General features: G+C 39.9%; 1 protein-coding gene across 1 annotated transcript in view; it reads left to right on the forward strand.

Annotated features, from left to right (window-relative positions):
- LOC146855449 (stabilin-2-like) overlaps positions 1-18,350 on the forward strand; it is a 1,111,419-nt gene that overhangs the window by 981,675 nt on the left and 111,394 nt on the right. The window contains exon 59 of the mRNA XM_085653245.1: positions 4,368-4,561. Coding sequence (XP_085509371.1) covers positions 4,368-4,561 — 194 coding nt within the window. The remainder of the gene's footprint in view (positions 1-4,367; positions 4,562-18,350) is intronic.

Genomic DNA, 18,350 nt, shown 5'->3' on the forward strand with positions numbered 1-18,350 from the left:
GTGAACTCCATTTCATATTACACAGGTAGAAAAATAGCGAAAAAGGATTTGTCTTGTTTTTGGATTTAAAAAAAGTCCACAGTATGGCCGCAGTAGCTGTATATATCAAAGTTTACTAAACTAAAGTTTATTGGAGTCTGCTGAGTCAAGGCTCCAACCGGTAAACTGCATTGTCTGTGATTCTTGCTGTCTTGTAGGCCTGATGAGGACCAGGGGTGTTACTGGGGTCTATGCCATTGTGCTCCACGGCTGGTGTCCTGCACTGTGCTTGAAGCAATACTGAGGCAGACGACTGACCATTAGGAGCCCAGTATACCATCAGAAATCAAGAAAGGATGAGCATGACACTAGTTCTTCACCACCTTTATGGGCTCCCAGTCGAGCACCAAGCAGTCCATGAGGGGTTTACCCTTAGACAGCAGGCAGTCCATGGACCCCGTGAGCTAGCCTGGAAGACGCGGGTCGGCAGTATTCATGCAGCGTACTCTGGCATCATAAAAGGAGCATTGCTGACTGTTCCTGGGATAGAAAGGGTCACAGCAGGTGTCACAATTTTCTCATAACTTGCTGGATGATGGAATTCTCTTCCTGGTCTAGTTCTTGGCAAATTCCAGCCCCCTGAGTGAAAAGCCTGCAGGGCAGGGCGTGGTTCCCTTTCTCAAGATTTGGGACCAGAGGTGGGTCAAGTAAACCGCTTCAAAATAATGACAGCCTTTAACTCGCGGTGCAATTAGGTTTTATTGATGGAGCAGACCAGTGAGGTGGGCAAAGAATTTAGCTCTTTCTGGGGGAGTTGTCATATTTGGCCCCTCTAGATAGGCCTGAGTCATACACATGGCCTTTTCAACGAAGAAACTGCTGTCTATGGGGAGTGCTTAATTTGTGAAAGAGTAAGTGCAGGTCCCCAAAGCCCTACACAGAAGCCCACCACCTGTTCTTTTAAATGTCAGTGCACCTATTACCAAGGCTACACAGTCTTCAGTCTTTCGCACGCCTCTTTATTCCACCATCACACACTCCCTGCTCTTTTATCTCACTCTTGCAGGTTCCGGACTTCTTCTTTTGAGAGACGATTTTTCCATCTTTTTCTTCCTCCTCCTTTTCCCTTTGTGCGTTTTCCCTGAACTGCTCGTGATCCTTATCTGATGAGAAAATATAAGTGCTGGTCCCCAAAATTAATTTCTGGTGACCCCACAGGCAACAGCCGGCCAAAATGAATCACTGCTCTGGGGTCTTATGCCATTCACCAAGTATATCCGTGCAGATGTTAGATCTGAATTCTGCCCTAACTACATTTCACCCTTTACAGTACAGGCTGTGTCATCTTGGCCCAGCGGCTATCCAGTGAGTTCTTTCCCTGTCTGAGAGGAAGAAGGGGCAGAACCATGGTTGAGCACTGCCGGTGCTTGCGGCTCAAGTAGGAGTGCCAATACCTTCCCACAAACTCAGTCTTTGACAATGATTGGGCTGCCAGCGTTCAAGGCTATCTGGACAATCTCAGGAGCTTGACCCAGCACCCAACCGGGATGAGAGTAGTTGGAAACATTGTAGGGAGTCTGATGCCTCACGTGAGCCATGGTCCTACATGGTGCCCACTTACTTTGCCGTCATAAAAACACTGTGCAGTTTCTCTGTCGCTGTCCAGGCGACACCTCTGCACTCCAGGTTATCCAGGGCAGTAGATGATCTGGCCTCTGATTCAGTATGGGACTAGAACCTACTTGTATAGCTCCATGGTTACCTCTAGACACCTCTAGACATTGTCAAAGCTCGTTGTAAACTTGTCCAGGTACTTTTAGCCTTTGGCACCCAGTCCTCAGCACAGATGAACACTGGCCTCCAAAGACGAGACTGCCCTTTGAGTAGCTGTATAACACTAGTCTCAGAAGAACTGATCTGCTCCCTCGCCAGGACACTTCAGAAAGACCTCATGATCTTTTTGGTCACACACATATTGATATCATGCTTACTGAAGACCACCCGTACCTGCCGAGGCTGTCTGTCGGTCCAGGGTATGCTAACTTTCTCTCAGCGCCTGATAACAACACGTGCTTGTGGTCTTCGCTTTGTTAACTTATGGATTCCCTCTTGTACAATTCGGGGTGTATCATGACCCCCATTTTCTTCACTGCACCGGCACAGACGGGATGTGTGCATTTTTGTGTGGCGTCTTAAGGGCATACATTAACTCGAAATGGTTTGCTGACAGCAGAGCTCAGAAACACAAAGAGGCAATTACTGCTCTGTATTTCCGAACTTTGGGGCATATTTACAAGGGCTTTATCTCAGTTTTTTGGCTTACAAAGCCAAAAAAGCAGAGATAAAACCAGCGTCTTATTTACAAGAGGGTGCTAACATGCATAATCGCATGTAAGCACCCTTTTTCCCAATGCCTCACTTTGCATCTCCAATGAGATGCAAAGTGGGCGTCACTGGGCATACCCAAGATGGACTACCTTGCAAATATCGCTGATGTTTATATCGCGATATTTACAAGGCAGCCCACATGATTTTAGCACACATTAGATTTTGGCGAAAGCGGACGTTTTCGCCAAAGCCTAAAGTCTGCTAAAATCCTGACTGAGCCATCCATAACATAGGGGGTGGATTATGCTGATACGACCCTGTGGGTCGTAGCAGCAAGGTTATCGCCCTTTTGCAGGGAACATCAATGGAAAACCAGCGATGTTCCCTGCTAAAGGGCGATAACCTCGCTATCTCTGGAATTTTTATCGCCCTGGAGTAACGCGTTGTTAATAACGCGCTACCAGGGCGATAAATACCACAGATAGCCTGCGATAATATAATTATCGGTAAGCACTGCCAGCGATAATTATCGCTGACCGTTGTTAATTTGCTCCTTTGCTGTCAGCAAAATATACTCTACTGCGGAGATAGTTTGAGTTAATGTGTGCGCAAAGGACCCCAAAAAGGAACACACAGGGGCATATTATCAAGAACGGCGTTAAAATTATCGCCGCTTTAGCAGCAGGAAACTGCCGCTAAAGCGGCGATAATGGGCTTGATAACATGCCCTTGAGAATTCCAATAAAGGCTCATTTTCTGGTGTGAACCTGGGCTTCTATTGAAATTCTCAAGGGCATATTATCAAGCCCATTATCGCCCATTATCGCCGCTTTAGCGGCAGTGTCCTGCCGCTAAACTGGTGATAATTTTAACGCCGTTCTTGATAATATGCCCCACAGACTCCTTCTGGGTCAACGCATAAAACCGGACCACGATGTGCCCCAGTAGAAGCTTCACAACCAAAATCCTCAAATTACAGTTCTCACAAGGTTTGTTTCACATGCCAAAATATTTTTTTGTGCCTGCAAGTTGAGAGGTTTGCAGTTTGAATAGTGTGATGATTTAGAAATACAATTAACCAAAGCATGTGAATCGAGAATTCACGAAAGGATGCAGCGGCATTGGGCGCTCCCACAGCCCTGAAGGTGACATTGACCAATAGGAACAATTAGTGTTAATCACAGCTACAACACCCGCAGTGGAATTGCACCCATGTCAAGAATGAGCAAAAATAGACCCTAGCCACTCCCACGCTGACAGACACTGCACAGGTAACAACCCGCAGCTCTTCTCATTGGTGAAATAAAAAGTGTGCACAAGTTATGTATCTGTTTGAGGACCGATGCTTCAATGCTTCTCTGTGGTGGAGCTGTATGATGCACCATTATGGTGGCGTCACTCAGCAGAGAGACACTACAGCAACAGTGGAAAATGGGAACTAGGTGGCATATTGTACTCTCTGTACTGCAGAAAGCACAGGTGTTGAGAGAGTGGTATCAGGCCGTCACTGTATCTCAGGGGCATCACAATAGTACCCTAAGCCCCTTAGGAGCCCACTGTAACCATTCAAATTTCAGTGGACAATAGATTAATTTCTCTCATCTAACAAGACCCTGAGGAAACTGAGGAACGTCAGCTACGGCACAGCCATATTTAAAACCGATTGTTGGCTGTAACACATCAGTGCCCAAGTATTCCATGAGCATTAATGCTGATTGAATAACCCACAGACAACTGTATTATAAGTGGAGAAGTGTCTCATTAGCATGAAACACACACCATGTAAGAGGCCCATGTAAGAGCACATATTAACACATCAGATTTACATTGCTGGTGTATGTGGAGCACAGAGTTGTGGTGGTGATCCCGACATGTCCCACCATATCTTTAATGGAAGTAAGTGTACCACCAGCAATGTTCAATGTATCCAACCCACCATTATGGAATTGTTTCCTCATCGTGCCCATGTGCAATGCTTGTACATGATGTTATATTACAGACACGACAATACCTCACGAATAAATGAAAAATGTATGTTTTTATTTGTCTCCGCTGTACAGTTGTGGATTTCTGCAAGCAAAACAATGGAGGCTGTGCCAAGTCTTCGAAGTGTTCTCAGACTGGAGTGAAAGTTTCCTGTAGTTGCCTGAAGGGATACAAAGGGGACGGCTACACGTGCATGCCTATAGACCCATGTGCTGATGGGCTCAATGGCGGCTGCCATGAGCACGCAATCTGTAAAATGACTGGACCCGTAAGTATCGGGACAAAAAAGTCCTCTGCATGGTAAAGACATATACCCAGGCACTTATAGCCCATCTGTACTGTCATCTGGATCCCTAATGCTGATTTTTATTTGTCATGGTCTTGTTGGATGAGGAGAGACACCCAAAGTGCTACCCTCCTAGTTGTGGAAGCCTATTGCCTTCACCAAGAGTTAAGCAACACAAGTGTTGTGTAGTACATGTAGGATTAGTGCATGTGCTAAGCGTTTGTATGCCTACAAGAAAAACAAGACATGAAAGATGTTGTGTTGTGCAGTGCATGAACAATGGAAACTTGTGCTGGGTGAATGTGTGCTTGCATGAACCACAATACATGAAGGGTGAAGTGTGGTGTAGCGCATATGGTGGGTGTGTGCTGGCAGTATGTGTTTTCAAATAGCACATTAGTACAGTATAGGCAAGCTTCAGAGCTGAACAGTGCACACAGATACATTGAGACATGTGTGTCTCAATGTATCTGTACTTGGAATGGTAAAATGCATCAAGGTAACACTGCTGGACAATAAGGGTGCTGTGAATGTACCCTACGTGGGCCTGCATTGGCACATCATTTGAAGGACACTGAGTTCCATTTTGGAAAGCCCAGGCCTACCTGGTGAAGACAGGAGGCGGAGATGGATCTACCCAGACAGAATTGTGTAGTGCTGTATTCCTGTGAGCTGGGTGGGACACACTGGAGAAGGCGACCCCCCCCCCCTTTACACTTCAAAAGGTTGCTCCTTGATTAATTGATAGAAAACAAGAAAGGGGCCTGGATGCAACTTAGGAAGGGAGACAGGGATGATAAGGGAATCATAGAGTAGGTCTGGGAAAATAGTATTTACTATTTGATGCACGTCACTGTGGCTGACATTCAGGTGTGAACTCTGGCACTCCCATAAATTGTGTTGTGGGTCAATCCTCTACGGAGTCATGCCTCCTGTGATAGACATCCTCTAAAAAGAAAAGAAGAAAAGGAGAAATGTACATTTCAAAGGAAGCAGAACCCCAACATAAAACTTCAAAGACTACCTGACACGAAATCACATTTGGTGTTTGGAAAACGACTATAAGAAGGGGAGGTTGAGACACCAAAATTTGCCATCTGCCAAACAGCATTATGTGCTCTGTGAGAAGGGTAAGTTTGCAAGACTTCTGCTTGTGACCAGGACTGGGGCAAAGGCCTGCTGGTCTTCTCCTCCTGCTGGGTGAGGGGACATCACTCAGGAAAAACAAGATCACCTGCCGTGGAAGCTGGAGCACCAGTGCCTGCCTGCTTGCCAAGACCAGTGTGCATGTGGGAAAGGGGAGAGCTTTGTAGGGAGCGAGGTCCAGTGGGGAGCTCTACCATGAGGACTAATGTGCAAAGTCTGAGGATTCGACTGTGCACTGATCCAGCCATAGCCCATGTGGAGGATTGTTTCAGCAACCCCCATAGGCTGGGAGAGGGCCACCGAAGACTAATCAAAGTATTGAGCACTGTGCACAGTGCGCCAAGCCTGCACTGTCTTGTTGCAGTGACCCCGTATGCCAGAAGGGGCCTCCGTTGAAGTAATTGTGTGACCAGTGTGCCAGTACTCATGAATGCCTTAGTAGCTACTTCATATGCCAGGAGAGGCCACTCTGGTGTGGGCAATTGCATCAGATGGGTCTGTGTTGCATTTGCAGGTAGCGCTGCAACTCAGGGGCTTCTGAAACCAAATCATCAAAGACTTCTGGCCGCCGCCTGGGACTGGAGTGAGGCTGCGACCAGCAAGTCTAGCCACACTGTGAGAACTGCCCTGACTGACCCTCTAAGATCAGGAGGATGCAGAGGAAGACGTCACACCCTCACTGCATTCTAGTCCAGAGCTGAAGTATTGTACTTCACCCACTCTGGAGAAACTGATTGCCGCATCTGACGAGTTGGAAGCTGCTCCACTCGCAGGGTTGAACCGGCCGTGCTACTCTGCACCTGGCGTGTGCTGCAGTGTGTACAGCGAGCAGCCCAACTTCTCTGACCAGGATCTGAACTCAAGAGCGCCCACTCTCAGGGCTCCTGAACGATTCCATGCTGTAGGAGCAGGTAAGACTTGAACTGAGCCTGTCGACCCCAGGGGATTCGCTGCTGAAAGTGCTGTGGCACCAGAGACAGAATGACTAATTACTGAGAGTCAAAGGGGAAATCTTGAGCTTAGACTATTAGTGAGCATTCCCTGAATGGGGCCACCAGTGAATAAGGAATAACCCCCAACCACGTTATAAACAAAATGATGGGACAGGTATTTGCCTGACAAATACTGGAGCCGTGACCTCAATAGGATTGTGTTACTGCTCATGACTATCGTTATTCTTATGAATGTGTAGTTAGAAATAAAATTATTCTTTTTCTTATGAAAGTAAGTATTGGACAGGACATTGATTTATCGTTCGCACTGTTTGGACTTTGATTTATGAGTCCTGTTCACTTACCTGTATCTACACTACCCGAGGGAGCCTTTAACTGCTCGTCCACAGCTACCACTGAGAGTCAAGGGCAGAAGGGGTCCTAGGCCCAGTAGCTCAGTGATGTCACTGACCATGTCATGAGTGATGTAATATGTGACGTCATCAGCAGTGCATTGCGGGGGCGCTTGTTATAGTTAGCTGAACTAACTATAACAGGGGAATTTCAATGGTTTTGTATGAGGGAAATGTTCAGCTAACTATAACGCCCCTGAAACCTATGTTTTTTTTTAGTGAATTCCTAAGGTTTTTTAAATGCCAATTCCTAACTATAACGCCCCTGAAACCTTTGGTTTTTTCAGTGAATTTCAAAGGTTTTTTAAATGCCAATTCCTAAGTATAACGTGCATGAAACCTATGTTTTTTTCAGTGAATTTCAAAGTTTTTTTAAATGTTAATTCCTAGCTATATCAGGCCTGAAACCTATGTTTTTTTTAGTGAATTTCAAAAGTGTTTTAAATGCTAATTCCTATCTATAACTTATCTCTGAAGATATCATGTTTAATGATTTTGATTGGATTTCTTTATTTTTCAAATGCAGTGTGTCAATTTCATTAATTACATTGTTGTTAAAATACTTTTTTATCACCATTTTTAAATGTATTTTTTCAATTAATTCTTTTAAAAATTAAAAAATATTATTTGAACTTAATGGGGTTTTCAAACATATTTTTTTATATTTTTCAAAATATTTTTTTAATTATATATGCAAATCTTTATTTTATATATATTTTTTTTCAATGTTTTTGGATCCGCGCAACCTAAGCGCACGTTCTCGATCCCTACGCGATGGTATGCGTTGGGTACGTGTTTAGTGCGCGATTGCAATGCGACCGGTACGCAACTCCCAGCCTATATTCAACACATTCGTTATACGTAACGCGACATTTACGCGCTTCCGCGATGCGTCATCTGCGTCTATGACGCGGTGGGTGCGCGGATCCCGCGAAGTATTTAACATTTAAAAAAACATATTGATGTATTGCATGTGAATATTAATTGAAGACAAACTCTAAACTAGTCTTAAAACTAATATATTTTGGCATCTAATCCTATATTTCTTTTTAATTCAATTTCGCGGATGCGCGCTGGGTGCGTGCTGCGTACGCGAAGGGTGCGCGGATCCCATGTGACCTGCAAAAAAAGAGATTTGATTGGTTCATTACACTTCCTGTTCTAACTACTGAAAGACCCCACCCATTTCAATCATTCTTCTTTGAGCTTCTTTGGAGAACCACCTCTTTGGAGAGAAGAACATTTTTTAGACTAAGTTTACACTTAGCTCTAATTTTTTTCAACCATAAATGGCTTCAGGGCAGCAGGCATCACCTGGATCACCTCAAACCTCTGAGGATGAATTTTTGCCGGAGTTATCACGCAAAGAACGTTTCTCTTCAGTGGTATGGAAATTTTTTACTTTTCCCGAGGGGCAGAATAAAACCAATGCCACCTTGGTCACATGCAAGATTTGCAAAAGAGTCCTATCGAGAGGGGATCCTAACAAGAAATACTCTTGCGGCACGGCAAGTATGATGAAGCACATGAGGACCCTTCATCCAAACAATCTTGCAAAAGAAGAGTGCCGACGGATGAGAAACACTCCTGCTCCTGCGCCATCCACCCCATCGCAGCCGAGCACATCAAGAGTACATCCATCAGACCAAACCTTGGACATCCGTCCTCAATTTCAATTTTTAAAAGTGCTCTGCACTAAGTGCAATAAGACTTTGTGCTACGGCGAGCAGTCGATCGATCTGATCTGCCGCCGCCAAGAAAGTCATATTTGCTAGTTGTTTTTAAAAAAAATTATTGTTCCCTGAAGTTCATTCTTTGGTTTCTCCTGTTTTGTGTTTTTGGGGTTTTTTTTCAGAAAAATCAAAAAAATCACAAAATTGTTCAGAAAACCCCCAAAAAAATATAAAAGAAGAAAAAAAAAAGTTCTTGTAAGAACTAACTTTCCTGGTTTAAAAAAAGAGCTAAATTTCTTTGTTAGTGTGTGAAAGTTTACATGAATGTATGTGTAGTACGTAATTGAGTGAATGAATGCATTAGTAGCATATGGTGAATGTATAAGTGCAGAACTATAAGGAAGTGCTGCAGCATCACACAGTAACCTCTTTAACTACAGTGTGCTGTAGTACTTCCGAAGCACAGGCATGCAACATATGTACATAAATATGTTGCAAATCTATGCTTCTGTCTGCACGGCTGCTTAAACTGCAGCCATGTGGTGACACAGGCACCCTTGCACAATAGTGCAAGGATATCTGTGTCATGTGCTGTTTGTTTTTCTACAGGAAGACACACTTTCCTGTACAAAAACAATGAGAAAATGCATTTTTCTCCTTTAATGTATGCTGAAGATTTCAGTATGCATTGAAGATATAAAAATGTGGAGAAATTAAAACAATTCTCTTTGTTGTGCTTTCCTACACCAATTGTAGAATGGTGCACCATTCACACACATATCGAGATTTATGATTTCTGATAAATCTAGACATGTGTCTTGTTCTATGAGTATTAAGTGCAATCATGCACAACAACACTTATAGAACACCCTTTCAACACAAAGTGGTCTAAATGATGAGGTTGTATTTACATGGAGTATAAAAAGTGCACAGAGTGCTTTTTCCTCTCTTTGTAAATATAAAAGAGTGTCTTGCACAATAACTATATTCCAAAAAGTGACATATTTCCGTTTTAAAATTTCCTTGCAAATAATAAAAGTAAGCACAGAGTTTTGTCTGCAAAGATGTTCAAAGAAGAATGATTGAAATGATTGCGGTCCTTCAACAGCTAAAAACGTGAAATATTATGAACCCCTCAAATCTCGTTTTTTGCAGGTCACATGATATCTGATTATGGTCAGATTTCAAAACTACATAAACAGATTGTTTTTAGAAACGTGTTTCAACTTTGTAGCTTCTTGCAGGCCTCTTCATTCTGCATATTGAGACTTAGTTAAACTTACCTTCACAGTAATATCATTAAAAAATGGTATTCATTTTTTGCTGTTTTTCATTCAAATAAAAATTGTTAAAAATTGCTTATTTTAAAATTTGGATCTGTGAAAGAAAAAAACAAAAATTATAACATATAATAATACATTTTTTACAACACAACATAATTTCCACAAAGTAATTTGTTTGCCTTTTTTGCTGTTCTCAGAATATATTGAATTTCACTAGAAATAGTGATTTCAATGGTACTCATCACTTAACAGCGGGCAAAAAAAAAAACAATCAGAAAGATTGTTAAAAAAAAAACCAACATACTATTCTCAGTAAAATACCAGAAAATACAAATCATACATATATGAAATGCTTACAGATTACAAAATTTTATAACTTTAACTTATAAAAACTGTAAATGTTGCCGCATTAAAATAATCACCGAATAAACGACCACCAAAAAGTCCATAATTCAAAAATATACCTTTCCTTGAGGCCAAACAGTATTTTTTCACTTCTTCTTTGTGTAAATTGTCCAATGGTAGTCCTATTAAATTATAATAATACATTCCTCAGAGACTGAATTATCTTCCTAAAACTTTGGCTTTAAAAATATTAGGTAGGAATTTTGTAATTCCCTAGGCAAACGTTGTTTGAAAACCAACTGGGCATCATTACAAAGTGTCCAGCCTTTGTCATATTTTAGGTAGGCAGTATAATGTCCAGATGTGGTGGAAGGACCATCATGGAAAATTATTGCAATTGCTACAAAAGTCCTTCCTGATATTGATACTTGTGTTGCTACAAACTGCTTTATTAAAGTATCCAATTTTCTTCCATCAGCTGTACAACGTTGCATCATTAAAATTATGTATTTTCCATATTTTGTTAAGAATAATGTGGATAACATTTCTGATTTACATTGGCTACACTCCATGTTTTGAATTGCATCTTTCACTAATTTATTGAAAGACGCTGATTTACAGTCTGGTAATGTTAAATACAGAAATCTCTCAGTGTCTACATTGGTGCTACATGTATACATGCAATTTTCACAATAATGTTCCCATTTGTAAGAAAGGCCAAACATATTTTCTATTTCTACACCTTCATTTTCAAAAATGGTAAGCATATACATTAAAAATTCCTGAGCATCTTGTTGGATATTTTGTGTAAATTGTGTAGAACCAGAACACACATCCAAAAGATTACGAACATCTGAAACAGATTGTATTTTACTTCTATCTGTTGTCAATTTTTCATAAACAGAATGCAACAGAGAACCAAATCTTTTTCCCAATTCCGCATAATTTGTTCTTGCAAACCTTCACGATAAAAAACAACATTGACAACTACATTAGCATAGCAGTTGACACGAAAACTATTTTCAAACTGATAACCAACAATCTCTTCAACAGTGTCCAATTTCTATTTACCTGCAATCGCAACATTATCTTGTTCTTTTCCCTTCTTGACACCTTCAGAACAGATATTCTCTAACCTTCTTTTTCGACAAACCACACGCTTTTCAAATACAGGATATTGACCTAAATTTGGAGCATACACCCTTCTTAACCTATTATACTCTTTTACACAGTTTGCATCTACAGTAACCTTTGTCTCATCAAAATCAATCAAAAACAAACCAGATAATGTTCTAACTCGCGACAAAGCTACACATGCCATACCCTCTTTAAATACAGTAGATCCAATGTTCACCAATGCACTGTCTACACTTAATCCTTGAGATTTATGAATAGTTACTGCATATGCCAGAGAAAATGGAAATTGTTTCCTACTGACATATAAATCTTTAACAAGCAAAAAACGAACTGAACAACGACCAATTTCTTTAACTTCATCAATCTGATCAAATTTAATTTTTAAAAATTCAATTCCTTCTTTTTTCTGATAATTCACAAAATCCACCACTTTTCCCATTGCACCATTAACTAAACCTTTCTCTACATCCAAATTACGCCTTAAAATTACCCGACAGGTTACACACACATACAGTGTCTTTTCTAAACCAGCAGTTTTAGATATTTTTTTTTCTAAACAATCTAGTTTTGATCTCAACTTACCCGTCAAAATAATAGTGATTCCTTCATGTAGTGTTTTATCGATGGCTTCCATTTTAACAATTTCTTAATTTTCCAATTTTAATAATTCTTCGTTAAATATTGAACACTTATGCAGTGTCGGCATTAAGCAAATCACTGACTTATTTTTAGCAATTTCCACGTACACTTTTGCAGCAACTGCATTTTCATTTGGAAAGACATTGCAAAGTAATCGACTCTCCAAAGCTTCTTTCCCTTTTTTTGAAAGAATTCCAATTCTTATATCTTGAAGAATACTTCCATATTCAGCATCATTTGCCTGTCGCATATTTGTTGTCAGTTCTTTGTATTCAAAATTACTCCAAATGTTCACATTACCAACACTGCCAAGAGACTTTCTGGTATCTTCATGGGCAAGTGTTTTAAATACCTGTTGTCCTTTTACCGGTGTCAGTTGCAGTAGATCTCCAAAAACTATGACGTGTTTTCCTCCAAATAACACGTCATACTCTGTTTTAAGAATTTGCTGCATTCTTAAATGCACAAAGGCAAGCATCAAGTTTGAAACCATGCTCACCTCATCAATAATGAGAAGTTTCATTTTCATCAGCACTCTTGAAACTTCACAACAAGCTTCTCCAGATAGCTTGTGGTATTCCAATTTGTTCTCATACTCTACTGGCAGCATTAGTAAACGATGTAAAGTAATTCCTTTAATGTTATGTGCTGCCAACCCAGTTGGAGCAGTGACAACACAAGACAAATGTGACTCAGTTGTTTTTTGCAGATAACTTGTAATTACTTTAATTAAGAAACTCTTTCCTGTTCCAGCTTGACCACTCACATACATTCGGATAGGTTGAAATGATGTACATGAGCACACTCTCTTTTCATGAAGTAATCCATGGTCAATCTGCTCTTTCACTTGCTGATATATTTGTTTCTGTTCAACATTTAGTTGCTCTTCCAAGTTTCCTAACTGTATTGCATCTTCTTGTGCTTGATACATTGCTGTTTCCACCTAATTCATTGCAATCGCTGCTTCATTTTCAACAATTGGTTGTCCTAGTGGATCTTGACTCAGTGCAGCAGAACTTTGACTGTCTTGAGAACTGTCTCTAGCAATCTCAGCTGCAATTGTAGCTTCTTGATCAATTTCATCATTCAACATTCTCACATACTTTGCGAAAGCAGTGCATTGTAGGCTATCTTTACAAGCATTAAATGATTCTTCATAGCTGGGAAAATCTCCAAGTAATTCCAGTTCAGAACGCCATGGTTTGAACATTTGCAAAAGGGCTAAATAGTAAAATTCCCTTTTGTCAGCAGTGTCGCAACTCAGTTTTCTGTGATTAATTAAATTTCCTTTCCTTTGTTTCACCAGACATCCTTCAGAACCAATCACTCCATATTTTACATCGTTGATGTTCTCTGTAATATTCCGTTTAAAAGTGTAGTTTTGCAGCACTTCATAGAGACACATGTTCTCAAGATGATGACTTCTCTTTGGATAGTATGTGTCCAACATATTGGTTTTCAAAATATCTGTACTTTCAGGGTCATTTTCTGCTAAATATTCAATTTCTTGAACAGATTCCAGTACCCGATTTCGCATTCCTGCAAGACCTAGACTCACCCAAATGATTCTTCTACTTTTGGAATATAGACTTGCAGATGATAACCGATCTGAACATTCATATGCTCCAATTTCACGATGCGATAACATCTTCAAACTGAAACTGTATAATTTCTTACTTAGACTCTTCTCATGAGAAATCTCTTCCCACATTTCTTTCAATTCAGTCTTTTCTGATTTCATAATGTAAGACGTTACATATCGAGCAACAGCAATGGAATTGTCCGCACCATACTGAATATCCATGTTAGCGTTCCACATGGATAAAATAACTGGATTGTAGTCATTTATGTATTTCGATTCTTCGCTTCTTCTTAAGTTGTAGGTGTTTTTCGGAGACTTTCTTGTGATGGTATGTCATACAGCTGACATAGAACTGTTCACTCTTCCTTTGGATAATACAGGACGTGGAAATCTAAAACAACATTTGGTATAGAACTTATCCTTTGACTTGTACTTTCGTCGACAGTATTTTCCACACCTGTGGCTTTGAAATCGTAAGACTTGTTGTTTTAAGTTTTTGTCTTCTCTGCTATTTGGAAGAGCACATGTAGCATAATCTTTAATGAAAGACAAAACAGTTTCATCTGAATCTGTTCCAAATTTGGGGGCGTCCTTGACCCATAACAACATATGTATGTGAGGAGCACCTCTTGCTTGATACTCCTTTCTCCAAAAGAAATCCACAACTTCTCCAAGAGGAGGATTCTTTTTATTGCAGAGGAAAGACATCATAGCTTCAATTCTATGATTGAAATATCTGCATACATTGACAGGATCCAAGGAGCACAATTCTCCAGGTGTCTTGTATTCAATATTTTTTATATTGGAATTTGCCTCTCGAAAAAATTCAAGTAAATCATCCCAAGCGTACTGAGGACAGCTTAGGGTAAGAAACCACGTAGGAGTTCCCAAGTTCCGTAGCATACATTTCAGTTCTCCATGTCGACGGTACCAATATTCATTAGTCCCACGCTGACATGCCATCAAATTAATCAACTGAGATTCTAAATGATCATCTCTCTGATGCACTTTATCCATAAAATCCTTTGCAGTTACATTTTGCAGATGCATTCCAGTTTTTAAAATGTGATTTACTACATATGAAAGTCCAGACAAGTCACTTTCAAACAAAAGATGAAACATATAAGGGATACATTGTCGAAATCTTGGATCTTCTGCATATATTCTTGTTGTCCGATATACAGATGCAGGAATCTGCACAGGACATTCATCATATCGTCCACCTTTTCCTGTTGGAAACAACTGCGGGAAACAACGAGCTTCCAAGCTCTCGTCCCATACACTCATGGGACTTCCTGTTGCGTTTTTCATTTGAAACAACTCAATTGTATTCCCCATCACCTCTTTGGAATGAAGTGGATGTACACTGTAATGTTCATAGATCTCTTCACATCTGGACATGTCCACTTTTTCAATTTGTCCACTTAATGTTTCACTATCTTCTGCTAAATCTATTTCTTCTTCTCCAACAAACACATTTCTATAGTACTCATTATTTTTTATCAGATACAATGATGCCTTTTGCACTTTTCTAACATCCACTAACTTTTGCCAGATTTTCTTATTCTTAGTAGGAACACCATTAACTAGAATGACTAGTGGCTCATTTTCTGCATGATCTACACCAATAGTTTCAACATTTTTCCTTAAATCGAATGGTAAATACACAACTCTTCCTTTTAATCCTCTTTGCAACTCTGATGGAGGTAATTTAATTGTTTTGGGCTCCATACGAACAATAGCCTGAAACGGGTGAACACATAGTATCAGAATAGACTCATACGTATTTAAATCAATCAGCTCTGGAGGAATAGAAACCAACTCTAGATTATTATGAACAGCACTAGCAGGCATTTTATTCTCATCTAATTTGTTATAACAATATTTGCAAATACGCTGCTCACATACCAAATCAAAACAATCCTCTACCAGCCAATAAGTTGCAAATTCCATCCACTTATCATTATCTTCTATTTCACTTTTTCAATACAGATTGACACCCCTAGTCTGATTTTTATAGTGACTTCGCAAACAACAAATACAAGAAACATTTGGTCTATCACCTGAAATTACCTTAAACTTTGTGATTTTATCCTCAAATTTTTCTGTAATTACGGGTTCTACATTGTCTTCAACATTTTGTTCTACTAATGTGTCAGTTTCTTCACTCTCTTGCTGAGGCCCAAAGTAACAAAACTCAATATCATCACAGACCTGCTTCACATCTGATACTGACCCACGCAACAGAGCACTGTTCAACTCACTTAACTTTAGTGCTGGACTTTTTGCATAATACAACCTTCTCACTAACTTCCGCATTTGAGTATGATGAACTGCCAGCATTCTGAAATGGTGAAAAACACTTTCACAAACTTTCCTAGAAAGACAAGCCAGAGAATGACCTTGCAAACCAGTATGTTTTCTCACTCTGCAAGGGTCTAGTCCTTGCAACAGCTTAATCTTTTGTTTTACACTTTCGTAAAAAACTACATAATTTTTCAATAGATTCCTGTCATACACAGCAAACACTACTGCAATCCCAAGTGTACACAGGGTTTTTAGCACGTCTCCCTAAAACTTCATCAGCTATCACTTCTTCTGCATTTCTTTCAACCATTTTCTCTTTCTCAATTGGACAACCATCACTAACCTCATAACCTCTACCACTGGTGTCAACTGCATAGAATAATTTTCCGCTCAGTGAATAACTCTCTTCATTAAAAAAAGGCTCTGAACTAGAACTGTGTTTGCATTCTCCCCAAAAAAATCACACATTTTTTTTTTTATTAATAACTCTTTTCCCCCTACTTTTGGCCTCCATTACATATATTGGTTTATCTAGTGATCGAATTCTGTTTAACACTAAAATAAACAGTTTCCTTTTTACTTCAAAAGCCTTTTCCACAATGTTTTCAATATGCTTCTTCTTTTTAGAAAATAGAGCTCTCTTTTTATATTGCTTCACATCTTTCTGAAAATTATGTACTACTCTCTTGTAAAATATTTTTTTGCGTAATTCCTTATACTGATTTTGCCTTCTTTTACCATACTTTATCTCCTTTGACTGACCATTTGCTTTTTTACTTTTCCTCTTATTTTGAATTTTTTTCTTACTTGAAAAATTCTCAGTAATTCCAGCATTATCTACATTCTGTTTGCTCCTACAAACATTTTTAATAAATTGCTTCGTGATCTTACCAGAAGATATTTTCCTTTTAGCCACATTATCTTGTACATTCAATACTTGTGGTTGATGTTTCTTCAAATAATCCTCCTGTCTCTGTTCTTTTCTTTTTCTTTCTGGCATGATTTCTCTATTTTAACGTTGAAAAACAGTATCTGTAAAAAAGAATCACAAATAAAAGTATATTAATAACTTTCAAATTTATACTATTCTATTACTGTAGAAACACATTTTATATAAAAACTGACTAAGAAACTATAGCCCTGAACCACAAGTGTGACGATGGTTAAAACACTACATGCATAGTGCATACTACTTTGAAGCAGTTCATGCCCTAAACCCTACCTCACTAAAAGACTACATGCTAACTGACTGAATGATTACAGAACTATAAGGAGACACAATGGGTGAGTAACAGGGTGTTTGCTAGAAATGTATGAATACTAACTGGGGAATTGAAGGTGTGAAAGACAACTGTGTAGGTGATTGGAGGACTGCATGCATACTGGATAGGCATTTAAAGCAGTCCATGTGCTAATGCCTGGCTCACTGCATGAGTACTTGGGTACTGACTGAATGATTAGAGTACAGCAAGGAGAGTGCCTGGGCGAATTTATAAGTGGTAGGCTTTTGGCGCAGGGAATGGATTAGTACTTGGTACTGAATGGGTCACTAGAGGAGTGCAAAGGGAGTGACAGGATGTTTGCTGGACTGTATGGATACTGACTAGGGAATTGAAGGTGTGAAAGACAAGTGTCTAGGTGGTTAGAAGACTGCATGCATAGTGGATAGGGGTTTGAAGCAGTCCATGTGCTAGACCTGGCTCAGTGCATGAATACTTAGGCACTGACTGAATGATTAGAGTACTGCAAAGAGAGTGTCTTGGTGAATTTATAAGTGTTTGGGTTTTGGCACAGTGAATGGATTAGTACATGGTGCTGAATGGGTCACTAGAGGACTACAAAGGGAGTGACAGGGTGTTTCCTGGAAGTGTATGGATACTGACTAGGGAATTGAAGGTTTGAAAGACAAGTGTATAGTATGTTAGAAGACTACATGCATACTGCATAGACATTTGAAGCAGTCTATTTGGTAATGTATGGTTCACAACATAAGTACTTAGAAACTGACTAAATCATCAGACTACTTCTAGGACAGTGCCTGGGTAAAACTTTTAAATTTTCAGTTCTGGCACAGTGAACAGAATAGTACATGGTACTGCACCTTAGTGTCAAACCCTGACTCATTTTATCAATGCATAAGCAAAGACTAGCTTCTAATGCTACTAAACTTGACAACATGACCAGTTTTAAAAGAGTTATCTGTCAGAAAATACACGATGTTACCCAATCCTTCTCTCACAGTGGTTCCCAAATGCACACACACTCAGTGTGATTCTAGACAAGCACCACTATCCCTAGGAGTTTACCAAAACTC

This window comes from Triturus cristatus, chromosome 4_1, assembly GCF_964204655.1.
Source record: "Triturus cristatus chromosome 4_1, aTriCri1.1, whole genome shotgun sequence".
Taxonomy (NCBI): domain Eukaryota; kingdom Metazoa; phylum Chordata; class Amphibia; order Caudata; family Salamandridae; genus Triturus; species Triturus cristatus.